At 38.6% G+C, this 27526-nt stretch overlaps 1 protein-coding gene across 1 annotated transcript in view; it reads left to right on the forward strand.

The window, feature by feature from the left end:
• Window positions 1–27526, forward strand: part of DNAH8 (dynein axonemal heavy chain 8) — a 396454-nt gene that overhangs the window by 304094 nt on the left and 64834 nt on the right. Inside the window, exons 83-87 of the mRNA XM_064597567.1 lie at window positions 10637–10710; window positions 12793–12945; window positions 13304–13459; window positions 21636–21752; window positions 23571–23672. Coding sequence (XP_064453637.1) covers window positions 10637–10710; window positions 12793–12945; window positions 13304–13459; window positions 21636–21752; window positions 23571–23672 — 602 coding nt within the window. The remainder of the gene's footprint in view (window positions 1–10636; window positions 10711–12792; window positions 12946–13303; window positions 13460–21635; window positions 21753–23570; window positions 23673–27526) is intronic.

A 27526-nucleotide genomic window follows, 5' to 3' on the forward strand; every position in this document is an offset into this window, starting at 1 on the left:
AAGTTTTGAAGCTTCTATATGTCAAAGCAGCATTAATAAAGCATAAAAGAGGATAGATATGTGGGCTGGGAATGACAGCATTCCATTTCAGCTGGAGACACTGGCAGTCCTTTTTAATATATATCTCACAAATCTAAAATATTTGTGTGCTTTGTCTTAACTATTCTATATGTATGAATTTCTTCTAAGAACATATCCAGAGATACATATCAAGGTTTATATACAAAAATGTTTCATCTGGCACTATTTATAATACTGAGAAAATGAAAATGTCTTAAATATACAAAAGGATTGAATGAACAAGGATGCATCAACATGATGGAATATTGTGCCACCATTAAAAACTTTTCCAATAATATTTAATGACAGTAATATGCTCACAATATACTGTTAAGAAGGAGAGATTTAAAATAACATAAATGAGTATATGTATATATATATAAAATATGTAGATAGGTAGATAATTTTTAATGCAGGTGGGTCTACAATCCCTTACTCAAAACCCTTGGGGCCAGATATGTTTCAGAAATCAGAATATTCCAGCTTTTAGAAAGGTAATATTTCATATGTTATATAATATACTGCAGGTAAGAGTATTAATATTCATAGAGTTAGGGATAAATAAAGTCTATAAATAGCCTCATACCCAGTCAGGTCAATTTTTATCACTACAATGATTTTGTGCAAAATTTTCAGTTTTCATAACATTTTGAATTTTAAAATGAGGGTAAGTGTGGATTATGCATATTAAAAAGATGAGAATGAAAATCTAGGGAGGGTTATTCATGAATTTCATTTTCTTCCTTATACTCTCCTGTATTTTCCAGTGCTTTCACTCGAGCATATATTACTTATTTAGAGGGATGCCTGGGTGGCTCAGTTAAGCACCTGCCTTTGGCTCAGGTCATGATTCCAGGGTCCTGGGATCAAGTCCCACATCAGGCTCCTTGCTCAGTGGGGAGCCTGCCACTCCCCTGCTTGTGTGCTCTCTCTCTCTCTCTGACAAATAAATAAATAAAATCTTTTTAAAAAATTACTTATTTAGAAATAAGTTTAAAAAACCATAGAGGAAAAGTGAAAGAGACACAAGCCTGATTTTGGAAAGAAATGGAAAGGCAGTTGAATTCTTGTTAAAGTTCTCAAATACAAACAAACAAAAAACCCAAACCACCAAAGTGTAATTATATTTTTTTACCTGCAGCAACACTTCCTACAACACCCTCTGCAACCGTTCTTCTTTTGAGAGTTCCTCTTGTGATGTTATGGCATCTTTCCCCCACATCTCTAGAAATTTAGACTTGTAGTGCCTTTTAAATATATATTTTTAATTTATTTTATTTATTTGAGAGAGAGAGAGCACAAGTAGGGAGAGTGGCATGCAGAGGGAGAGGGAGAAGGAAGCTCCCCACTGAGCAGAGAGCCTGATGCAGGGCTCGATCCCAGGGCCCTGGGATCATGACCTGAGCCAAGGCAGCTGCTTAACTGACTGAGCCACCCAGGTGCCCCTAGACTTGTACTGCCTTTTATCTCACTGGCCCCTGCCCTTTGAGACCTTTCTCCTCCTAAGTGCAAAGCTTCCTCACTTTTCCAGTGTCAATCAATCTAGTTGTTCCAGACCATTCAGAAAATTTATGAAATATTTATTGACTTATGTTAAAAATGAAGAAAGATTGCAAGTCAATAACTTAAACCTCTACCTTAAAATACTAGGAAAAGAAGAACAAATTAAACCCAAAAGCAAACAAAAGGAAACAATAAATATTTCAGTGGAAAAAAAAATGAAATGGAGAACAGAAAACAACAAAGAATCAACAAATCAAAAGTATCTTCTTTGAAAAGATCAACAAATACCTAACAGCCACTGGTTAAAAAAAATTAGAATGTTGATAATATATTGAGCCCCACTCCATAGCCCTCCCACCACTCCACAAGACTGTGGAATATGCAAAGAGGTTAATTTAAATTATCCTTTTATAAAGATCAGAAAATATAATTTGATGATCAATAACTTGCCCAAAACATAAAGATGTAAGTGAACATTTGATGACAAGGGAAATAAAGAGTAGCACAGGGAAATTCAGTCCCAGAACTTGTTAGACAAACCATGGAAGTGAGTCCCAAGGGTTATGAGAGAAAAAGAACCTTTAAGAAAAGGAAAAGTCTCCGTAATGGATAATGTATGCCATTACTTCACAGTAAAAAACAAACAAAAACAAAAAACGAAAGAAAGAAAGAGAGGAAGGAAGGACGAAAAAGAAAGAAGGAAAAAGAAAGGAAAGGAAAAAAAGAAAACAAAATTGACAAATCTTCCGTTTGACCAAGAGTAAAGGAAAGAAGACTAAGATTACTAAAATCAGGAATGACGGGGGAACATCACTATTGACCTAACAAAAATTTTAAAAAGATCATGAGGGAATACTATCAATGATTATGTCACTAAATTAGGTAACCTGAATGAAGTGGGCAAATTATTAGCAAGAGACAACTACTGGAAGTTACTCAAGAAGTAATAGAAAACCTGTATAGAACTATAAGAAGTAAAGATATTGAGGAGGAGGAAAGATGGAAGAAGAGTAGGAGACCCTCATTTCATCTGGTCCTTAAATTCATCTAGATATCTATCAAATCATTCTGAACATCTGTGAATTGAACCTGAAATCTAAGAAAAGAATTGCTGCAATTCATAAATAGAAAAGTGACCACTTTCCACAAGGTAGGAGGTGTGGAGAAATGGATCCGAGGCAATATATTGGAAGATAAACTGTGGTGTAAGGGAGCCTCCATAAGTCAGCATTGGAAAGTGATACAGCAGCTGAGCTCAAAATCAGGACTTCTAGAAGTCTGCTCCTGTGAGGGACATTCCTGCCTGAAAGGTGCTCAGGTGGCAAAGTGGGGCAGAATCCTAGGTAAACAGTGTCGTCTCAGGATCCCTGGGGTAACAGAAAGAAAGGGGATGCCTGAGTGTGGCAGAGTTTCCAAGCATTGGAGCAGGGAGCCAGCTACAATCAGCAAGACTTGGAGTGGCCTCTCAGCTCCATTTGCCATAAACCACGAACCATGGCAGGATTTGGGGACCACTCTCCAGCAGGGGCCCAGCAAGTGGCAGAACCACTGTGAGAACCTGCTCCTTCCCCCGGGAGGAATGGTGCAGGTGTGGGCACGATCTGGTGATCACTCCAAGAATGGGGCCCAGCAAGCAGTGGAGCCATGGTGAACCGCCCCCCCTGCCCCACCTCCCCAGGGAGGATTGGCGCAGGTGTGCACCACAGGAGTCTGCAGAGTTTGGTGCACACAGAAGTGATTGACTGTTTCTCCCTGAGGGTGCACTCAAGAGTGGGGGCTGCAACTGTTCAGGTCTGGGGCTGGAGATTGGGGTGCTGCCATTTTTTTTCATCCTCTAAAGCAGTGTGAAAAGCCTTCAGAGAAAAAAAGCCACGTAGAGCAACCTAAAGCAGTTTACACTGTGCCCGGCCCCCTGACAAGGGGTGGTGCAACTCTGCCCAGGCAAAGACACCTGAGAATCAGTGCAACAGGCCCCTCCTCCTGAAGACCAACAGGAACATCAGGCTAATACCAAGTTTATGGATCACACAGAACTGAAAAACTCCTGGGAGCTAGGGGAAAATAGCATATAGAATTTGAGGTTTTGTCTCATGATTCTTTCAGTTTAAAAATTTCTTTCTCTTTTTTTTTCCTTTTCAACTAGCATCTTACTGTATCAGCTCTTTTTTTAAGTCTTTTTTTTTTAATTTTCATTTTTACATTTATATTTTGTAGATATGTTCTTCATTTTTGGCTTCCTTTCACTGTATTCAATTTTATTTTTGTATATATATATGTTTTTATTTCTTTACTATTTTGGGATCTAGTGTCTGTTAGATTATATTCTCTTCCCCCTCTTCCCTTTTTTCTTTCTTTCTTTCTTCTTTTTTTTTTTTTTTTGGTTTCTGATCTCTTCAGATTTGTCTAGTGTATACTTCACTGGGGTCATGGTTGATATTTTTTATTTTGTTATCTTGTTCATCTATTCTTCTCTGGACAAAATGACTAGAAGGGGAAATTCACAACAAGAGAAAGAACCAGAGATAATACTCTCTGCCATAGATTTAATCAATATGGATATACATAAAATGTTGGACCTAGAATTTAGAATAATGATTATAAAGATACTAGCTGGGCTTGAAAAAAAGCATAAACAATACTAAAGAATCCCTTAGTGTGGAATTAATAGAACTAAAATCTAATCAGGCTGAAATTAAAAATGTTTTAACTGAGGTGCAGTCTAAAGTGGATGCTCTAATGGCTAGGGCAAATGAGGCAGAAGAGTCAGTGACATAGAAGAAAAAATGATGGAAAGGAAGGAAGCTGAGGTAAAGAGAGAAAAACAACTAACGCATCATGAGGCGAGGCTTCAAGAAATCAGTGATACCATAAAGCGAAACAATATTAGAATAATTGTGGTCCCAGAAGAAGAAAAAAGAGAGAGAGGGACAAAAGGTATATTTGAACAAATCATAGCTGAGAACTTCCCTAATCTGGGGAAAGAAACAGGCATTCAAGTCAAGGAGGCACAGAGAACGCCCTCAAAAAAAAAATAGATCAACACCCCAACATATAATAGTGAAGCTTGCAAATTTCAGAAATAAAGAAAAAAATCTGAAAGCAGCTTGAGACAAGAGATCCTTAATCTACAAGGGTAGAACTATTAGACTGGTAGCAGACCTGTCCACAGAGATCTGACAGGCAAGAAAGGGCTGGCATGATCTATTCAGGGTACTAAATGAGAAAAACATGCAGCCAAGAATACTTTATCCAGCAAGGCTGTCATTCAGAATGAAAGGAGAGATAACTAAAAGAATTTGTGATCACTAAAACATCCCTGTAAAGAATATTAAAGGGGATCCTGTAAGTGAAGAGAAAGCCCAAAAGTAACATAGACCAGAAGGGAAAAGAGACAATATAAAGAAACAGTGACTTTACAGGTAATACAATGGCACTAAATTCATATCTTTTAATAGTTGCTCGAATGTAAATGGGCTAAGTGCTCCAAAAGACACAGGGTATCGGATTGAATAAAAAAACAAGACCCATCCATATGCTGTCTACAAGAGACTCATCTTAGACCCAAAGACACCTCCAGATTGAAAGTGAGGGGGTGAGAACCAGTTATCATGTTAATGGACATCAAAAGAAGCTGGAATAGCAATCCTCATCTCAGACAAAATAAATTTTAAACCAAAGACTATAGTAAGGGATAAAGAGGAATACTATATCATGCCTAAAGGGTTTTTCCAACAAGAAGGTCTAGTAATTATAAATATTTATGCTCCTAACTTGGGAGCAGCCAGTTATATAAACCAATTAATAACCAAGTTAAAGAAACACATTGATAATAATACAAAATAGTAGGGGACTTTAACACCCCACTCACAGCAATGGACAGATTGTCTAAGCAGAAAATCAACAAGGAAACAAGGGCTTTTAATGACACACTGGACCAGATGGACTTCACAGATATATACAGAGCACTCCATCCTAAAGCAACAGAATACACATTTTTCTTGAGTCCACATGGAACATTCTCCAGAATAGATCACATACTGAGTCACAAATCAGGTTTCAACCAAGTACCAAAAAACTGGGATTATTCCCTGCATATTTTCAGACCACAATGCTTTGAAACTTGAACTCAATCACAGGAGGAAATTTGGAAGGAACTCAAATACTTGGAGGTTAAAGAGCATCCTACTAAAGAATGAATGGGTTAACCAGGAAATTAAAGAAGAATTTAAAAAATTCATGGAAACAAATGAAAATGAAAACACAACTGTTCAAAACCTTTGGGATACAGCAAAGGCGGTCCTAAGAGGGAAGTACATAGCAATACAAGCCTGTCTCAAGAAACTGGAAAAGTCTCAAATACATAAGCTAACCTTACACCTAAAGGAGCTGGAAAAAGAATAGCAATAAAGCCTAAACCAAGCAGGAGATGAGAAATAATAAAGATTAGAGCAGAAACCAATGAAATAGAAACCAAAAGAACAATAGAACAGATCAACAAAACTAGAAGCTGGTTCTTTGAAAGAATGAATCAGATTGATAAACCCCTGGCCAGACTTATCAAAGAGAAAAGAGAAAGGACCCAAATTAATAAAATCATGAATGAAAGAGGAGAGATCACAACCAACACAAAGGAAATACAAACAATTTTAAGAATATATTATGAGCAACTATATGCCAACAAATTAAGCAATCTGGAAGAAATGGATACATTCCTAGAAACCCAAATTAATAAAATCATGAATGAAAGAGGAGAGATCACAACCAACACAAAGGAAATACAAACAATTTTAAGAATATATTATGAGCAACTATATGCCAACAAATTAAGCAATCTGGAAGAAATGGATACATTCCTAGAAACTCATAAAGTATCAAAACTGAAACAGGAAGAAATAGAAAACCTGAACAGACCCATAACCAGTAACAAAATTGAAGCAGTAATCAAAAATCTCCCAACAAACAAGAGTCCAGGGCTGGATAGCTTCACAGGGGAATTCTACCAAACATTTAAAGAAGAACTAATGTCTATTCCTTTGAAGCTGTTTCAAAAAATAGAAATGGAGGGAAAACTTCCAAACTTGTCCTATTAGGCCACCATTACCTTGATCCCCAAACCAGACAAAGACCCCACCAATAGGGAGAATTATGGACCAATATCCCTGATGACATGGATGCCAAAATTCTCACCAAGATACTAGCCCAGAAACAAATAATGCAATATATGTTAAGAAAAAAAAAAAAAAGGAAGAAGAAGAAGATAGCAGGAGGGGAAGAATGAAGGGAGGGAAATCAGAGGGGGAGACGAACCATGAGAGACGATGGACTCTGAAAAACAAACTGAGGGTTCTAGAGGGGAGGGGGGTGGGAGGATGGGTTAGCCTGGTGATGGGTATTAAAGAGGGCACATTCTGCACGGAGCACTGGGTGTTATGCACAAACAATGAATCATGGAACACTGCATCTAAAACTAATGATGTAATGTATGGTGATTAACATAACAATAAAAAAATTAAAAAAAAAGATTCAACAGTACATTAAAAGGGTTATTCACCACGACCAAGTGGGATTTATTCCTGGGTTGCAAGGGTGGTTCAACATTCGCAAATCAATCAATGTGATACATCACATTAATAAGAGAAAGGACAAGAACCATATGATCCTCTCAATTGATGCAGAAAAAAGCATTTGACAAAATACAGCATTCTTTCTTAATTAAAACTCTCCACAGTGTAGGGATAGAGGGAACATACCTTAATATCATAAAAGCCATATATGAAAGGCCCCAGTAACTATCATTCTCAATGGGGAAAAACAGAGCTTTTCCTCTAAGGTCAGGAAGACGACAGGGATACCCACTCTTACCACTGTTGTTCAACATAGTACTAAAAGGTCTAGCCTCAGCAATCAAACAACAAAAAGAAATAAAAGGCATTCAAACTGGCAAAAAAGTCAAACTCTCACTCTTCGCAGATGACATGATACTTTATGTGGAAAACACAAAAGACTCCACCCTAAAATTGCTAGAATTCATACAGAAATTCAGCAAATGGCAGGATATAAAATCAATGCACAGAAATCAGTTGCATTTCTATACACTAACAATGAGACAGAAGAAAGAGAAATTAAGGAATTGATCCCATTTACAATTGCACCAAAAACCATAAGATACCCACGAACAAACCTAATCAAAGAGGTAAAGTATCTGTACTCTAAAAATTACAAAACACTTACTAAGGAACTTGAGGAAGACACAAAGAAATGGGAAAACATACCATGCTCATGGATTGGAAGAATAAATATTGTTCAAATGTCTGTGCTACCCAGAGCAATCTACACATTCAATGCCATCCCTATCAAAATGCCATCAACATTTTTCACAGAGCTGGAACAAATGATCCTAAAATTTGTCTGGAACCAGAAAAGACTCCAAATAGCCAGAGGAATGTTGAAAAGAAAACCAAAGCTGGTGGCATCACAATGCTGGACTTCAAGCTTTGTTACAAAGCTGTCATCATCAAGACAGTATGGTACTGGCACAAAAACGGACACATAGATCAGTGGAACAGAATAGAGAGCCCAGAAATGGACCCTCAACTCTGTGGTCAACTAATCTTTGACAAAGCAGGAGAGAATATCCAATGGAAAAAGGACAGTCTCTTCAACAAATGGTGTTGGGAAAATTGGATAGCCACATGTAGAAGAATGAAACTGGACCATTTTCTTGCACCAATCACAAAGATAAATGGATGAAAGACCTAAATGTGAGACAGGAACCCATCAAAATTCTAGAGGAGAACACAGGCAGCAACCTCTTTGACCTTGGCCACAGCGACTTGCTAGACACGTCTTCAAAGGCAAGGGAAACAAAAGCAAAAATGAATTATTGGGACTTCCTCAAGATAAAAAGGAAATAGTCAACATAACTAAAAGGCAACCTATGGAATTGGGAGAAGATATTTGCAAATGACATATCAGATAAAGGGCTAGAATCCAAGATCTGTAAAGATCTTATTTAGTGCAATACCCAAAAGACAAGTAACCCAGTTAAGAAATGGGCAGAAGACATGAATAGACATTTTTCCAAAGAAGACATACAGATGGCCAACAGGCATATGAAAAGATGCCCAACATCACTCATCATCAGGGAAATACAAATCAAAACCATGATAAGATGCCACTTCACACCTGTCAGAATAGCTAAAATTAACAACACAGGAAACAACAAATGTTGGTGAGTTTGGGGGGGAAGGGGAATCCTCTTACACTGTTGGTAGGAATCCAATCTGGTACAGCCACTCTGGAAAACAGTATGGAGATTCCTCAAGAAGTTAAAAATAGAACTACCCTATGACCCAGCAATTGCACTACTGGGTATTTATCCAAAGGTTACAAACATAGTGATTCAAAGGAGCACATGCACCCCAATTTTTATAGCAGGAATGTCCAAAGTAGCCAAAATATGGAAAGAGCAAATTACATATCAGATAAAGAACTTATTCAGCTCAACACCCAAAAGACAAGTAATCCAGTTAAGAAACGGGCAGAAGACATGAATAGACATTTTTCCAAAGAAGACATACAGATGGCCAACAGACATATGAAATGTCTTCTCAAAGATGAATGGATAAAGAAGATGCGTATATGTATACACTGGAATATTACTCAGCCATCAAAAAGAATGAAATCTTGCCATTTGCAATGATGTGGATGGAACTAGAGGGCATTATACTAAGTGAATAAGTCAGTCAGAGAAAGACAAATACCATATGATTTCACTTACATGTGGAATTTAAGAAAAAAACAGATGAATATAGGGGAAGGGAAAGAAAAATAAAAGAAGATGAAAGCAGACAGGGTGGCAAACCATAAGAGACTCTTAACTATAGGGAACAAACTGAGGGTTGCCGGAGGGGAGAGGGGTGGGGGGATGACGTAACTGGGTGATGGGCATTAAGGAGTGCACGTGATGTAATGAGCACTAAGTATTCTGTGCAACTGATGAATCACTAAATTCTACTCCTGTAACTCTGTGTTAACTAAGTTGAATTTAAATAAAAAAATTTTTAAAAAGTTAATTTCCAGTTCCAGTTTCACAAGCATGATTCATAGACTTCTTCATTTGGTGAGTTCATATGGCACAGCGCAAGTGGATTCTCTGCCTGGGAGGTCAGATTCAATAATGAGCCTAAATAGGGGCGCCTGGGTGGCTCAGTTGTTAAGCGTCTGCCTTCGGCTCAGGTCATGATCCCAGGATCCTGGGATTGAGCCCCGCATCAGGCTTCCTGCTCGGCGGAGAGCCTGCTTCTCCCTCTCCCAACCGCCCCCCCGCCCCCACCGCTTGTGTTTCCTCTCTCACTGTGTCTCTCTCTGTCAAATAAATAAAATCTTTAAAAAAAATAAAGAAATAAATAATGAGCCTAAATAGCGTATTCTCCCCCAAATTGTTATCACACTTCTGATCTTACAGTGGCCTCCACTTTCTCTTCACACTCAGTTCCAAGGTGGTGATCTAGTCTAAGGAGCAGTTATCCCTGAATGCAGCCCTCTTGGGGCCGAATTGCCTTGAATCCTATCTCGGAAAATGGGCAGCCATGCAAACAAAACCAAAACAGACAGAAAGCACTGCTTGACCTGACATCTTAAAGGAATAAAAACCCAATTACATTTTCATGGAAGTATCCGTGAAACCACCAAAAAAAGATTCTAATCAAAACATACGGCAAAACTCAAAAATCTTCTTTCCCTCTAAATACCTGTGACAGCATTGTAGCTGCCTCTCCCACTGTCATTCTTTCTCCTCCTTATTTCCAAACACCCCCAAACTCTCTAAAAGCCCAGCCCCTCGCCCTTTGTCTCTCTCCCTTTGCCCTCACCTTTGTGCGTGGTGCCTCCAGTTTCTCCCCACCCATTTCTCTCATCAACATAACCACAGGCCACACCTGTTTGATTCCCAAGGGTCCTTCTTAGAAGCCATGGAGGGAAGGTGGCTATGGCCATTCAGAAATTGATTTTTTGTCCCAATTCTGTGATAAAATTTATGTTTCATCGTAGTGATCCCTCTCCTATGTTACAGAATGCAGAACTATCTCAATGGGACAAGGACAAGAGGTACATGCTCGAAAGCTGATTCAGATGTCCATGCAGCAGGTAGGTAGCAAGGCCAGCTTGTGCTAGTGCATCATTCTTCCTATTAGCGTTCTGGCCATCAGGTCTACCTTGGACCACCACAGTGGTGGCTGAAGCATTCTGCCTCGGATGCTCCATCATCAGTTTTCCATTACTTTAATGGATGCATAGTTACCTTTGATTACCAATGAATATTAAACCTCAAGCTGGTTTGCTCCTGACATCCCCACAGAAAGCTTGTTTTATTTTCCATAGTATAAGCTCCATCTTATTTTCACTAAATATATATATATATATATATATATATATATATATATATATATATATATATATATATATATATATATATTTTTACAATTAGGCAGACACACTCCCTGGTTTCTAAGAATGCAGCTCTAGCTAGAATTTCACAATCAATATTAATAGATAGTGCTTAAGAAGTGACAGACCAAGACAGTTAAATTTCAATTTTTGGTTAAAGTCAGACTTCTTTTTTTTCATTAATGCGTAGTTTCAGACAAATAAATACTTGAGGATGTTATGCTTAAATACTGATAATGGTTTTTATTGAAAATTGCAAGCTGGATGGAATGCTGAGAAATGTTTTCCATCACACCTAATAAATACACAGAACATTAATTTTCTAGAGATGCTTGGTAGATAGCAATTTCAGCTATGATAAGAAACCACACCTCTTATAAAAACAAAGTAAGATCTCAGTTTATTTTTAAGCTTTTGATCTCATAAGGTCTGTAGCAACTTTGGTGCAGTTTTTCCTTGGGAATTAATGACCAGAGGGTTAATGAGCTAAGTCTCTGCTTGGTCCATCAAATTTTCAAGTTAGTCATTAATTTTCAAGTGCCTGAAGCCTTTCTCTTTATCACTTAATTATATTCAATATATAACAATAATATATTGTTATCTAATTTATATATATCAAGGCAATTACATATAATTATTTTTACTCAGATCAAATGATTCACTCCATTGAGTGATTTGACAGTTTAACTTTGGACCTTAAATAATTTCTTTAGTTTCCACGAATGAGAAACTTTTAAATTTCAGTACTGCATTCACACTAACCTTCTTTGGAATATTAGCTTTTATAAGTTCCATGTTCTGTTTCTTAAGGTGGGATAAATATTGGTAACAATGACATTATGAGGGAAAAAAAAAAAAAAAACCAACAGCCCAGGAATAGGTGCAGCCACTTTGCCACGCGAGGGACACCAGATTTAGGATGAAGCTGACATTGTTGAACAAAATGGGGAACGAGCGAGTAACTGGATCCATGATGGCACCAACTAACTTAACTGTGAGGTCCATCCTCCTCTGCCACCCCAGTTGTCTAGGCCAACATGTCCGCTTTGCTCTTTAAGCCAGTCTGAGTTGTATTTTCTCTCACAGTAGAAGGCGTAATACACAAACCGTATATTTACTGTGCTCCGTATTTTGTAGCTGTATTGATCTGATCTCGTTAATAGAAGGGTATCAAAATGTTGTCTGATTAAACTATGTTCTCATAGAACAGTGATGGTTCTGTGACTTATATATTGCTAAAGATAGCTTTATCAAGTATTAAAATAGTGCTTAGTAAGTTTTGTGGTTTCGAGACTATATGGGAAGAGTGATGACGAAGAGTAAGGTTTAGTATTCTGGTAGCCCAAGTCACCAAATGTATCGTCTCCAACTTTCAGGAGATATTGTGCATGTCTCTTTGTGTCTATGGATGATTTGGTTTAGGGGTGAGTCAGTTCTGATTCACTTTAGGACAAGCTTTTACAAATTCCAAAATACCCATTCCCACCATTAGATGGTGCACGTACTGTACTTACACAAGACTTCAAGTTTTAATTTCTGTTTCCTTCTGAACCAGAGATGGCAGAGTACAATCGTTTTGAACCCACTTGATTCCAGTCTTACCAGTAGCAGAAGAAATGTTTGTATTGACGTATAATCATTTCATTAAAATCAGGTGCTCAAAACAGAGTATTTACATGCCCTAAGCAAAGGTGTTTTTTTTTTTTAATTATACATTTTGTTTTTTTTAAATCATGGCGAAAAAATTACAAGAAATTAATATGAAATCATTTTTGAATACAGGGTGGCTGGGTATTACTGCAAAATTGTCACCTTGGCCTAGAATTCATGGAAGAATTGCTAGAGACATTAATTACCACTGAAGCCAATGATGACTCCTTCCGAGTGTGGATAACTACTGAGCCCCATGATCGATTTCCAATCACATTGCTTCAGGTTTGTTACTGTGACATAAGTGTCTTTCCTCCAGAGTTATTTGAATAAAGATGGCATAGTGACATTATTGAAAGATGAAAACATGACAGGGCTTTCGATCCAGCAGAATCTGCAAGATCTTATAATTGTCAAGGTCTTGACTATAATCATCAATATTATATAGCAAATATTTCTGCAGAAGAGTTCTAAAACTCAGTCCTAATTTATGGGGTTTCAGCTATGATTGATGTCATTAGTTTAGAATTTCCACTGACATTTTATGTACCATACGCACACCGTTATCTGAGGTATTGTCATTTCTACTTTATCCTTTACAATAATTTACAGAAACAAAACTACTGTTTGCTTTTTATGACAGACTTCTCTCAAATTCACTAATGAGCCACCACAAGGTGTACGTGCAGGTTTGAAAAGAACATTTGCTGGAATTAATCAAGACCTTCTGGATATCAGTAATTTACCCATGTGGAAGCCCATGCTTTACACAGTAGCGTTTTTACACTCCACCGTGCAGGTAACTTCTGGGCACAGTTTGCACATTTAAGGGGATGTTAGTGATGCCCTGTTGTTTCTCTGCTGCACTATCTGCTCTCCTTGCCCTGCTTTTTTCCTCCTTCATGGCACTTTGCCCCACCTGGCTTAGTATATATTCGTCTGTGTACTTAACATGTCCCTTGTCCCCGCCCCTCACCCTGGCCATGAGAGTGTAAGACTCTTGAAGACAAAGACTTTGTCTTTTTTGTAACTGCTGAATCCCCTCCAGCATAGCAGCATCTGGGGCATTGCCAGAGCTCAGTAAATATTTGTGAGGTGCACATGGATGATTCAGATAGGAATTTAGTTTTCAAAGTGCCTATGCAGCCAGGAATGGTATGAACACCATCTCATATAATACTCACAACCACATTTCTCAAGGTAGGATTATCACCCTTGTCAAAATGAGGAAATTGATAAGATGTCCAGATGAATAAATAAATGAATGAAGATGGTAGTACTTTTAAGTAGACACTAAAACAGGAGCATCAACTATATGCTAAATGCTTTTCATAGATTATTTAACCAGTCTGACTCCGAAGCCTGTGATTTTCCTCAAACTCTCAGGAATTTACTATCCCTTGGACTGTCTCAAATAATAGGAGAACTTTGTTAAACTAACACAGGGACAACAGAGCCCCAGTCCTGCTGTGGGTCCATCCCCCCATCTCTTCAGTGTGTGAAAATAAATTAATTGCACCTCAGGAAGAATAGAATAAAATAAAAATGAGGAAATTGAGGCTCAGAGAGGTTAAGTTCATTGGCGGTAGATCTAGGGGTCAAGCCTGACACTTCTGCCTCACACGGAAGTATGTTTTGAGCCCACCAGTGAAGGTGGTGCTGATATTGGGAGGAACAGTGGTTATCTGTCATTTCCAGGTTGTTTGTGATTTGCTTTTACTATACATTTATATATTAATATAGTAATTTTATGGCTCCACAACCACTTGTCTGTGGGATATTCTCATTTTGTTATTGCTCTGTTCTACATTTGATTTTATATTTTGGTCTGTATTTCAAAGCTGTATAAATTTAACGTACTTGATTCACTCCTTGACTTCAGAGAGAGAGATGAACAGGCTCCTTTAACCATTTCCACATTTCTTCCTTTGCTGAGGCTGGAGTGAGAAAGGAATGAATGACGTAGCTTGTGCCAGGAGCCATGGTTTAGCTATGCACAGTGGCACGGAGAGCTTCACCTCCTCTCTCCCCACCCTGCCCAAAGGTGGAGGGGAATTTGGTGCTCATCCCAGAACATCCTGGGCATATTTATCCTCAGGTTCCTTGTCCCTGCCACTTTACCAGGATCCCTGCTGCCCAGCAGGGAGGGCTGCGTAGAGGAGACAATTGTGCATCTCCTGCCTGTTGGTCCCCTAACCCTAAGAGAGTTAAAATCAGGTTAAACACGTTGTGGTTGGTTCTTTTTACTAAGTCCGATTGTGGCCTTTGGATTGTAAATTATAGCTTTCGAGTCACTGAAGCCTATTTCACACATTCTTATCTGGGAATTGTTTGCTTTGCTAGGCCTTATCATACTCTAATACAAATATTACTTTAACTCTGTTATTTAATTCCCAATTCACAAATAATAATATTTTATGATTCTGTTCCCAGTAGTGATGATTCAACTCTTCCACCGGGCTTATCATGGGGAGATGATTGGGGGGATTTTCCATATGGTCAGTGCAGCAACCTGTGTTTTTGTGGCCATTATCCAAGTGCTACACAGAAGGACAACAACAGGGCCATGGGCCAGTCATGGGGCTAAGGTGTGCTTGCACTTGACATGACATGTATTTGGGTTCAAACAGAAAAAGCCTCCATTGCTAGGGCCATGAAGCTAGGAGATTGAATGTCTAGGAGGTTAAATCCAGTCATAGTGTGCTGGAAAGAGCACCTCACTGAGGACCAGGAGGCTGGGACATTAGACTCACTGTGAAATCAATTAGCTGTGTGAGGATCGTCAAGTTATGTCCCTCTTGGGAACTCTGTTTCCCCATCTGTGTGTTTAGAGGCAGAAGGAGGTGAGCCTTCAAGTTTTTCCCATTTCTAAAACCCTGTTATCAAGTTCTATGACTACCCAGGGAGCATAGATAATTCAAGCATGGCTTCCTCTGTCCTGTTTTCATCATTAGCAGAAATATTTACTGTGATAGCGCCTAAATATTTTCTTTTACTTGTTAGGATAGAGCTGGCTTGAAAGGAAAACGCAGAATTCTTGAGGGGCCTGTGGTCCTGGGCCAGCAGCATCCACATGGCCCGGGAGCTTGTAAGAACTGTGTCTCAGGCCCCACCCCAGACCTGCTGAATCAGAATCTGCATTGTAATAAGATGCCCAAGTGACTCCTGTGTGTATTAAAGTTTAAAGTGCAGCCACTACTAGAAGGACAATTCTGGGTTTGATTGATTGTGACTTAGATTTCTCTAGTGTTGGACATAATAGCCAAACACTTGATTTGTTAAGTGATTGATCGACTCCTCCAAATTTAACCTAGATATCGCTTGCTCTGCAAATATGAGGTATATGCATTTGTCCTTGCAGAGACAGACAAAAAGAACAGGGAATTGGTTCATGTCACATAATCTGAAGCTTCAGGCCTGGGGAGGAGTTCATGCTGGAGCCCATCACCCCTCAGAATACAGAACCTGATAGTGAAATAGAGGTCAAATGGGAGAGCTGTGTGACCTCCATGTAGTTCGCTTACTGAATTGTGGTTTGGCCTCATGCCATCAACTTATCCCTGCTCAAGGGCATCATGTGTTATGTGAACCTCACTCATTGTTACAGAGAACAAAATGAACACCCTTCCCCCCTCCCCCCATAAGAAGGGGAAGTAGACTTGGCTGGTCAAGGACAAGTGTCTTGGGTGGTATAGTGAAGGGTGTGGTTTGTTTTGTGGTTGAGGTAGGAACAGACTTACCCAGTAGAAGGGGGCCCTGGGTGCTTCTATGGGAACCTGTAGAGATACACAAGCCAATTCTGCACCGAGTTCTTCTTGCCCCAGACTCCCCTGGGCTTCCCTCGCCTCTCCACCAGGAACTTACCATCCACAGAGGCCAGGAAGTTACTGCAACAAAAGAGCTCTTACTGCAGTTGGGTGATGTCTCTGCCCTAGCCAGCCAGCCCTCCTGCCCTCCCCATGGGAGACCACCACCATCCCCAGCATCCTAGTGGATGCCTTGGCTCCATTTGGCCACTAATCCCTGAGGACATTTCCACATCCTCTTGGAGGTTACTCTCAGTGGGATCTTCCCTCTGGCCTTAATATCATTTCTCTATGGTTTCCCAGAAATTCCAGTGCAGCACCATTCTGGGTTTCAGAGCAAGGCTACATTCATCCTTCAGAATCTTAATTTTAAATGTATCTTCCTCCAAAGTCTTGGTCTTTTGAAACTCAATAATTACATTGTGGTGTCCTCCCAATACCTCCTGCAGAAAGTCAGAATAGCATTTTCTGGTGGTTGGTGTACCATCCTTTGATGGTCAATGTACCATCCTTTGTTTGAACAGTACATTGGACCCAGTAAATGTCTAATGCAATGGTTCTCAGTCATTGCCTGAGCCCCCAAATCCCTGGGAGGAGGCGGCAAGGTGAGGTGTTCAGTCCTAAAAACTTCAAGTGATTCTAATACACAACAAGAATTGAGAATAACTGCCAAATATCCATTGCCCTTAAGACAGGAGTCCTTCATCACTTTTATGTCCTTTCCATGGTTTGGAATTTTTCTCCTCATCACCTTGGCTTGCCAACTTTTTGGGACTTTTCTAATGGTTTACGTACAAGTCTATGAGGTTTTTTGCTAGTCATTGATTAGGAGCTCTCGGGTCTTGCAGTGGCAGTTGTAGACTTGGATATTTTATCTTGGCCCTTAAAGATAATTAAATATTAAATAAAAATGGCCATATCAAACAGGATCCAGGTCTGTGTTGGGCTATGGGAGGTGGGTTCATTGGGCTGAGGTAGAATCTAACATAAAATTGGAAATGGCTTTGGCATCCATCATTAAGATGATGACTCAGTTGAGCAGCTTGTCTTCAACATCCAAAGGAGGATTCCAAGTTTTCCATATTTCACTAGCAGTTCTCTGTTTTGTAGATTCTTTGGTATACAAAGAAGGAACCATATTGGTCAAATTCAGTAAAGAGTAGACTAGTCTTCCTAAAATCACCATTCTCCAACTTAATAATGAATAATAACTCCCTTCTGTTGAATCAGGTTTTAGCTCTTTATCCTGACATTCAAATCTGTCTATGTTCCACCTCTCAATCATCACGTGAGCATGTAGTTCTAGCTACTCACCCAAGGTCACTCTCTGCTGCAGTAAAACCACTTACCTGCAGCCCCCTGCTAGATGAATCAGGAGCTTGGTGTTCCTATCTTTGCTCATGGCCTTCACCAAGCCTGGAAGTCTTTTCTCCCTTCTTTTCAAAGACCAGCTTCAGTTTCATTCTTCCCAGAAGCCTCTGATTGAATGTCTTCTTCAGGCTTATAATTTGTTACATTTTGACAGTTAATTATAGTCACCATCACATTGTCCTTTCCTTGTTTCCAAGTCTTATTTTCTCAACTAGATTGAAACTTCTTGAAAATACATTGATTTTGATGTTTTTCCATTGTCTCACATAGGACTCATCCATAGTTTCAAAAATACTATTTGGACTGAAGAAATTCAGTATTCCAAATTTTCCAAATCTAGCAAAGCCCCCTGCTTTTGAGCTTCCAAATGAGTTATTAGTTCTTCTCCCGATGGTTTGAATCTATTCTGATAGTATTCCAAGGTGATAATTCAGGGTTCTTTCTTTCCTGTCACTTAGAGAGATCAGTGAGTACCAAAAAAAGTTGCAAGAAAATGAAATGACTTCATTTGTGAAAGATTTTGTCTTTTTTTTTCCAAGATAAGCTGAACAGTCTATAACTTTAGTGAACCAACCTAAAAAGTAAATGCTTTAAATGAAATTTGATAGTAAACAGCATAAAGTGAAACAAATCTCAGCATTATAGCAATTTTTTTGTTTTTGTTTTTTTTTAGATTTTATTTATTTATTTGACAGAGAGAGAGACAGCCAGAGGGAACACAAGCAGGGGGAGTGGGAGAGGGAGAAGCAGGCTTCCCACGGAGGAGGGAGCCCGATGCGGGGCTCGATTCCAGGACCCTGGGATCATGACCTGAGCCGAAGGCAGACACTTAACGACTGAGCCACCCAGGCGCCCCAGCATTATAGCAATTTTTAAAGATCATATTTTAAGGAGCAATGGAATTGCAATGACTCAGTGCGTGTAAATGGAAGTGTTTCCATAGAGCCAATTTAAGCAGTTTTAGTAATTGGAAAGGAAGAATTATTTTTCATTCAGTCTCCTGTCTAATTGAACAGTAAATTTCAAAAATTAAGTCAAACATAGGTGAAACTATTTTAGAGTTGGTTCTCTTTTTTAAAAAACAATGGGAAAACATTTTCATTTCACCAATAAGTGGTTAGCTTTCTTCTTTTTGAAGGCTTCAAGATGGAAGAAATTCCAGAGGCTCAAGGTTTAGCTGAATGCATTTTCATGTTAATATTGCATAGAGTCTCCCAACTCACTCTTGCTCTAAAATAACCTGGAGGAGGCTCACCTCAATGTTTCTGGGATCCACTCAAAAAATTCTTTTGAATTTCTGTCTCAGCCTCAGAAATCACCCCCAAGAGGGTGAGGAGAATGCCTTTCATTCTGATAATAATCAACAATCAATCTAGTGTTTATTATACAATCATAATCCTTTTCCCAAAAAAGGTGCAAAAGGGGAGACAAAAATGGGAGACATGTTTCTCACCATTAAGGTTCAAAATCTGGTTACAGAACCAAATATTTCAACATGAAACAATTAAAAAAAAACATGTCATGGCAACATAAATGTTGAGAACAGGAAGCAGAAAGACATCAAGAGAAGTTGACACATTTAAGAGCTGGGGTTCTCCCTCATGCACCGGGGATGATACCACGTCTCTCCATCTGTTGAGGCACCTCTGCTCCTTCTCATCTTCTCTATGTTCAAGGTGGAAGATGGTGCTTCACAGCTGCCACGTTTTTAAGTTTCCCTGGTTTAAGCTCTAACTAGGATAAATTCTAGAGAACAATTCTGAGCTCTAAGTTCAAATTCCTGGGAGGAGGAATCTGGTTGGCTTTTCTTGGGCTGACTGTCCATCTTCTATCTAATTAGCTAAGGGATGAGGGTGGGAGTCACACCATACAAATGTCTAATACCTGACAACCTAACCTAAAGAAGTACCCATCTAGAAATAATGTTGGTAGTTTGCATTTTTAAGAGTTGTTTGTTTGCCCTCAGTCTTGTTAAAAAAGGAGACAACAGACCCAGAATGGAGTTACTTGTGCTAAGCCCATATCGCCAAACTGAAACCAATACGTAATCTAACTGCAATTTCAACCTTCTCTAGGAATGTCATTTTAACTGGTTAGTCTGGAATTTCCTGGTCAGCACTAGTGAGGTAATCCCTTAATAAACCCCTTTTCTCACCCAAAGGAAGGTCACTTTGCCCAAAATAATCCTTTTCCTTATTTATGACTTCCTTGTGCCATCCCCTCTCTGCCTTTAAAAACTGTTCCTTTTCTGTAGCTCTTTGGGGCTCCTTCCTATTTGCTAAGTGGGATGCTGCCTGATTTCATCAATCGTTCAATAAAGCCATGGAGATCTTTAAGATTTACTTGGTTGAGTTTTTATTTAACAGTCTGATCTCCCAGGGTCAGGAATCTGGACCCATATTACCCAAATTAATTTTCATGGTTTACTTAATATTTTAAAAGCACAGTCTGAAAATCAGTAATTAAACCTTCTTGCTTTCTGAATTTTTTTCTCTGACCCGTCTGTGAATTTGTCTAAACTAAAATTCACTTAGATTCCTTAAATGGTGGTATTAATTAGGATCTAAAGCATGGAGCAGCTATAGTAAGGAGTATTGGAATGACCTGTGAAAACAGCATGTGAGTGTGTGTGTGTGTGTGTGTGTGTGTGTGTGTGTGAAGGCAGAAGAGAGAAAGAAAAGTTAGTATATATTTAGAGGTAGAGAAGTAGAATTATATCTTTCTGTAGATGTTTTGGGATTCTATTCTCCCCATGAATTCTCACCTCAATCACTAGGGTCAAAGGGCTAGGAGCTAACCCAAATAAATAATTGGACCTCCCTTAGAGACTGGTTGTGCGCCGAGGCAGAGAAAGCTGATTGTATAGTGATATTTGAGTTAACTTATGTGGTTTGCTAGGTGATCAGAGCCTGGAAGTACCAGTTCTAACATGGGCTCCAGAATATTGAGGCAACTGAATCATTTGATCTGAGCCCCTTTGGATTGCTTATGGGCAATTTGGCAATTCAAAACAGCCACTGTTCCATAGGAGAGAACAAATGAGGGCAATGTGAAAGTTTTAAGAAGGATGTGTCATGTTTCACCATAGAGATCTGGGGTTTCCTAAGTCTGAAATTGCAAGATTACAAAGTGAAACTAGCAGGGAGTCTAAATGCTCTCAAGTACTTAAGTTATTCAACTGGAAAAACAAAAATTTAAACCCTTACATTTAACATTTGAAATGTTTAAGAGTCCAATTTAGTATAAATGAATTCTTTTAACAGACATTTATTGAGCACCTACTGCATTTTTTTGAATTGGCAATGGAAACCTAGACTTTTTTTTAAAGCCCCCAAACTCCAATTTGGCAAATATTTGAGGATTTGTTCTTTTTTTAATGATTTTTATTTATTTATTTATTTTTGCAGGATAGAGAAAGCACGCACATGTGCACATGAGTGGGGTGGGGGGTGGGAGGGTAGAGGGAGAAGCGGACTCCCCGATGAGCAGAGAGTCCGATGCGGGACTCGGACTTGATCCCAGGACCTTGGGATCATAACCTGAGCAGAAGGCAGACACTTAACCGACTGAGCCACCCAGGCGCCTGAGGATATGTTCTTGTAAACCATCTGTCCATAGAGCCATGAAATAGTATTCCTAGTGGTTAATATATCCAAAATTGTATACTGTTCTTTTATGACATCAACTTATCTCTGTATCATGCTTTAATTTTCCTGTATTTTATGTTTTAATAATAATAAGAGAAATCAGCTGCATTCAATTTTAAAAATCTCACTTATTTTCCTTGGTGTTGTTAAGGAGCGACGCAAATTTGGTCCCTTAGGATGGAATATTCCCTATGAATTCAATTCTGCTGACTTTGCAGCCAGTGTCCAGTTCATTCAGAATCACCTTGATGAATGTGATATTAAAAAAGTGAGTGAAATTGTTATTTTTCCCCATTTTTATTGTCCTCAAATCAAGGTTCTGCAGACATTTTCAGCCTATAATACACAGTTGAACCTGCTGAGGTTTCCCCTACCTCCCCCCAAAGGGACTGCTTATTCTAATCCATTGTTCACTGGTCCAGCCGTTTCCCCTCACACCCCTACTGCCCCTAGGAGTGTGTTTGGACCCTAATCTCAGACTTGTGTTCCCCACTCTCGTCTCTCTCCCGTGCACATACAGCAGAGACAGACCACAAATGATGCAACTCATTGTGTGCAGAAAATCCACAACCTTCCTCATATCCCACCTAACTGCCCTCAGTGCACTTCAAGAGAATGTACACCTGAAATCAGACCTTTTCTTCCAGCATCTCATTGATGCCTCTTCAGAAGTGAAAATGTTATCTCAGCCCACACAAGAGTTCTTTCTCAGCTTTAGTCACATTTTAACAGATGTTTAAACTTACACAAATAGATGGCAATAATTTCTAATGATAGTCACTGCATTTCACAGTTCTCAAAGTGCTCATGCATGGAGGATCTCACCTGAACCTTCACAACTCTGTGAGGTTGGCACAGAGGGCATTACTGTTATCCCCATTTTACTGATGAGGTAATGGACAAAAGAGAATAAAGGACTTCCTTCAGGTCACAGAGCTAAGAACACAACCCAGTTTTCCCTCCACGTGTGTTAGAAAGGGTTGGAAATCCGTTTTCTCTATGATCTGGAGCAAGTTCATGAGCCTCTCAGAGCCTGTTTCCTCATCTACAAAGCAGTCTTGGTTTCTGTAAGGAATAAGTGAATTAGCATTTGTGAAAAAACAGTATATGGTGCACAATAAGAACTCAATAAATTCCAGTTTCCTACTGTCTCCCCTTCTCTTCTTTCTCATAGTAGATCTTGAAGCTAATTATAGATCCTGGAGTATCAGTGTGGTGATGGTAAGCTATGATGAATTTTTATGTGGGCCGCTGGAGGATCTAGAATCAAGCCATTATTTTTCCTTGAAGTTATAAAGGGATATTAAATTGAGTATGACAGCTTGATGAAAAATTACACTGTATGGGTTCATACTCTGTTATTATTTATCATTTTGTATATACAAATAATAGTTAACCTTGAAATAGTTGTTTTGAAAGGCAGTGGAGCTGATGAATCAGAATTTAGCCAAAAGAAAGTAAATTTAAAAAAAATCAAGCATTCTTACTTTTCCTACCCCAAATGTATTGAGTAAAAAAAAAAAAAAAACTATTAATATCTGTAATGTATTGCTAGGATAAGATTGCAATGGAAATTAATAAATACTTTGATTTAGTTATAGCTCACAGAATGAGACAGCAAAGGATTGCATTGTAGAAAAATGCTGTGAATGAATAATTTTCTGGTTGTTCTCATACTGATTCAGAAAATATATAACTAAGAAAGCATATTAAACCGTTGATTACTTGATTTTTTTCCCCTTTCTTCACTAAACGTGACTTTTTTCTAACAGCTTGCATTACTATAATGAGTATTATAGATGATTACATCCACAGAGTGAAAAAATAGTCTCCCCCCCATTTTAAATGATCAATGAGTAATATATTCACTTGATATTTAGTATTGTAGATTTTTCTTTGGTGACCAAACCCTGGCAGTTTCAGTCATGTAATAGCAAAAGAGCTACTAAGAGAAGATTATGAGTCATTTTAAATGTGATCTAGTTCGTGCTTCCTTTTTGAGACGTTTTCTCCAGGGAAAGACCTGAAATGTTCAGAGTTTCTTGTTTGGATTGACAATGAATAATCTTTTGTATTTTTAATAAAGGGTGTATCATGGAGTACTGTTCGGTACATGATTGGAGAAGTTCAATATGGAGGCCGAGTGACAGATGACTTTGATAAACGTCTACTTAATTGCTTTGCTAGAGTAAGTCAATTTACAGAAAAAGCTTGGGACACATTTCATTGCATTTTCCTTTAAAGAAGAATATTTGTTTGTTTGTAAATCAGTGAGCCAAACTTAAGGGGGAGGAAACCCAGAGAGCATAACTGCTGAAAAGAAACAGCAAACAAAACCCAAACCCAAACTAAAGCCAAAGCCAAACCAATTAGCTATCTTACTTGTGGTCCAGAACACAATAGCAGTCAACTTTCAATGGTCTGTAAATTTTCCCCTGTATAAATGAATTGCTTATTTTCAGGGTCTCTCCCCACTGCCCCTCCTCCATGAAAACATGACAATTTATTTGCTACTTCCTCTGAGTGCAAGTCTCACGAAGATTTCAAACCCCCAAATAAGTGACTGGAGAATTAACCATAATTCGAGTATTCTCATCTTTTCCATGGACAATTGAAAATTGATGGAGTGTTCATTTTTCCCTCTGTGCCCAGTAAAATCTACATACATCACATTGGCAAACATTTTCTAGAGAAAATTATTCCTTAACAATTACAGTGTTCACATCAGTGATAAATTGTATAAATATATGTACCAGACTCAAACTCTTCTTAAAATTTTTACATGTTAAAGAAGCAATATACATTACCTAAGTGGGAAAAATCAGATTTATGAGTATTTTATGGTTATTTGAATTCTTTATAGTAGGATCTATATTGGTAATTCTCTGTTTCAATGATTTTTTTTCCCCCTTAACAAAAACAGCAAAGCATAAACTTTGGGGGTATTTTGGTAAATTGGAGGTTGACCAGGAATCTGATTTTTCTTTCAATCCTTATTTATTTTTGCAAGTTTTTCTTAATGCCATATGTGGAGAAATGTGGATGGTGATAATTGTTGTGTGGAGGTGGGAGCCTGGCTGCTGGAGATTAAGTCAGTACAGACCTTCTAGAAAGCAACTGGGCAAAACTTACTGAAATTAAGTATTCAGGTAGACACATACCAGAACATTTCTAGAAAAAGTCCACAAATGGACATATACAATAATGTTTATGGCAATATTGTATGTGGAGCTGAAGGTAACCATCATAGGTTGGGCTGCCTGTGGATGCCCCTTCCCCAGGGTACAACCTTGGTTGAGGCAGGCTCCCTTCTGCCAGGTCAGTACCTTGGGAGGGACAATGTGATGAGCTCTAGGTAGCCAATCCTCCAGACAGCTGAGGAAGTGAGTGCCTGGGTCCTGAAGAAGGAACTGGTGGTGCATCGCAACATCCTCTACAAATGCCTGAGAATCCTAAGAAATAGTGAATGAGCACAACAGAATACTATTGCTCACCCTTCTAGGGTACAATCTGGTGGCATTTAGTCATATCAAGTGTGTGATACTTTCTGAACCAGACTCCCTGAATATATGTCCCAGAGAAACTTGCAAACTGTGGAGATCAGGACTGAATGGGGAAAAACGAAAATAAAAGGGGCCTAGACTCTGGGCACCTGGATGGCTCAGTTGGTCTGACCCTTGATTTCAGCTCAGGTCATGATCTCAGGGTTGTGAGATTGAGCCCCACATTGGGCTCCATGCTGAGCGTGGAGCCTGCTTAAGATTCTCTCTCTCCCTCTCCCTCTGCCCCTCCCCCCTGCTTGCTCTCTTTCTCTCAGAAAAAAGGGGGGCCTAGACTCATGAGAATGATAAAATAAAGAAATATGGTAAACTCACCTCTATATCTGAGGTTTAAAGGAATAAGATGTCTTACATACTGTGTGTTAGAATAATTGCAAAAGTACCTAAAATTGGAGTTTCAGTACTCGAGATTCTGAGAAGTGGTTAGATTTTGCATATATTGTACAGATACTACCAGCAGAATGCTGATGGTGAAAGATGAGGGGGTCAAGAATCACTCCTAGCTTTGACTTAAACAACTGGGTAGAGAATAGGACTATTTACAGAGGAGAAGGGCTACAGAAGGAATGAGTTTTATTGGCTGGGGCCAGAAATTAGAAGTTCTGTTCTGATCATGTAACTTTTGAGATGCCCACTAGACACCCAAATGGAGTTGTCTAACACTGAAGTTCCCTAAAGGCAGGGACTTTGCCTGATTACATCACTGCCAGATTCCCAGCATGCAGAGCAGAACCTAGAACATACTACATGCTCAATAAATATTTGTTGAATAAGAGAAGGAAGAAAGGTAAACAGGGCAGTTGGATTTACAGGTCTGGAGCTCAGGAGAGAGGTCAGGGCTAGAGAAAAAGTGTTGGAATTTGTCAGCATATAGATGGCATTTGAAGTCAAGATAATGGATGAGAGCATCATCTAAGAAGAAAGTGTAGAGAAAGAAAACAAGCTAAAGACAGGGCTTTGAGTATTTTAATGTATCAGGAAAGAAGAAATGGTCAACTGAGAGAGGTCAAGGAAGATGAGGAAAGGGACTTTACCTGTACTTAGTATTTGCCTGATAAACCTTTAAAAAATATTAAATCTTTAAGAAATATTAAATATACAGAAAAGTGTATAAAACATAAACATACAGTTTACTGTCTCTTCAGATAGACATAGAATATTTCCAGCTCTCCCAAAGACTCACGCATGTCCCTTCTCCATCACAACCCTCCATTCCCTCAAGGTAACCACAATTCTGACTTATACAAACTGTTTCTTTCTCATTATACTTTTACCATCTAAGTAAGTACTCCTTATTAATACAGTTCAATTTTGCCTGTTTTTGAACTTCATATAAATAGAACCATAGAGTATGTTCTCATTTTGGTGTCTGGCTTCTTTTTCTCAATACGGTATTTTGAGATTCACCCATGTTGTGTGTATTCTACTCGATATCCTTTCCTGTGTTGGGTTGCATTGTATTGTATTGGTGGAAATTAGGATTGTTTCCATTTGGAGCTATTACAAATAATGCATCTGGAGACAGTCTTGTACAAAGTTCTTGGGGCACATGAATATGCCTTTCTAACAGGAGCGGAATTGCTAGGTTATAGGGTTTGCATACTTTCCATTTTAGTCGATCACATCAACCTGGTTTCCAAAGTGTTGTTCCAAGAATACATCCAGCAGAAGAATGAGATATCTCATTTCACCACATCCTCACCAACACCTGGGCATCATTAGTCTCTTAAATGTTAGCCATTCTGGTGGATATATAATGATATCTCACTCTGGTTTTAATTTTTATTTCTCTGAATGCTAATGGACTTGAGCACCCTCACATGTTGATTCACTGTTTTAGTTTTCTCCTTTGTGACTTGCTTGTATGTTCTTGCTTCTATTTCTCTCAAGTTATGCATCTTTTTAAAATATTGATTTACAGGAGCTTTTTGCATATTCTGGATGTAATTTCTTTGTTGATTATGTGGTTGTAAATTTCTTTTCCCACTCTGAGCGTTGCCTCTTCACTCTTGTATTAGTCTTTTAATGATTAGAAATACTTAATTTCAGTATACCTGGTATATATTTTTCTATTCCTTTTATTTCAACTTTTCTGTGTCATTATGTTTCAGATTTATCTCTTATAAACAACAAATAGCGGGAATTTTTAGTATCTACTCTGAAGCTCTCTGTATTTTAATAGGCAAATTAATCATTTTATTGTTGTGATTACTGCTATGTTTTGACTTATTCTACCATCTTATTTTGTGGGTTTCATTAGCCATACCTTTTTTTTGGCCTTTTTTTCTTCTTTCCTGCTTTTAAAAAAAATTTTTTTTATATTTCTGTATTGATGAAATCTACCCTACATTTTAGGCTTTACCTTCGAGCCCTTCTGACTTGTATCTTCCATATTACCTCTGTGGAGCATTTTGGCTCCTCCTCATTTTTATTCCCGTCCCTGTTACTCATTATGATAATTTTACAACCAGTGCTGATTTAG

Source organism: Mirounga angustirostris, unplaced genomic scaffold (genome assembly GCF_029215605.1).
Source record: "Mirounga angustirostris isolate CCGP_5_RB_7025 unplaced genomic scaffold, mMirAng1.0.hap1 SCAF_8, whole genome shotgun sequence".
NCBI classification, from domain to species: domain Eukaryota; kingdom Metazoa; phylum Chordata; class Mammalia; order Carnivora; family Phocidae; genus Mirounga; species Mirounga angustirostris.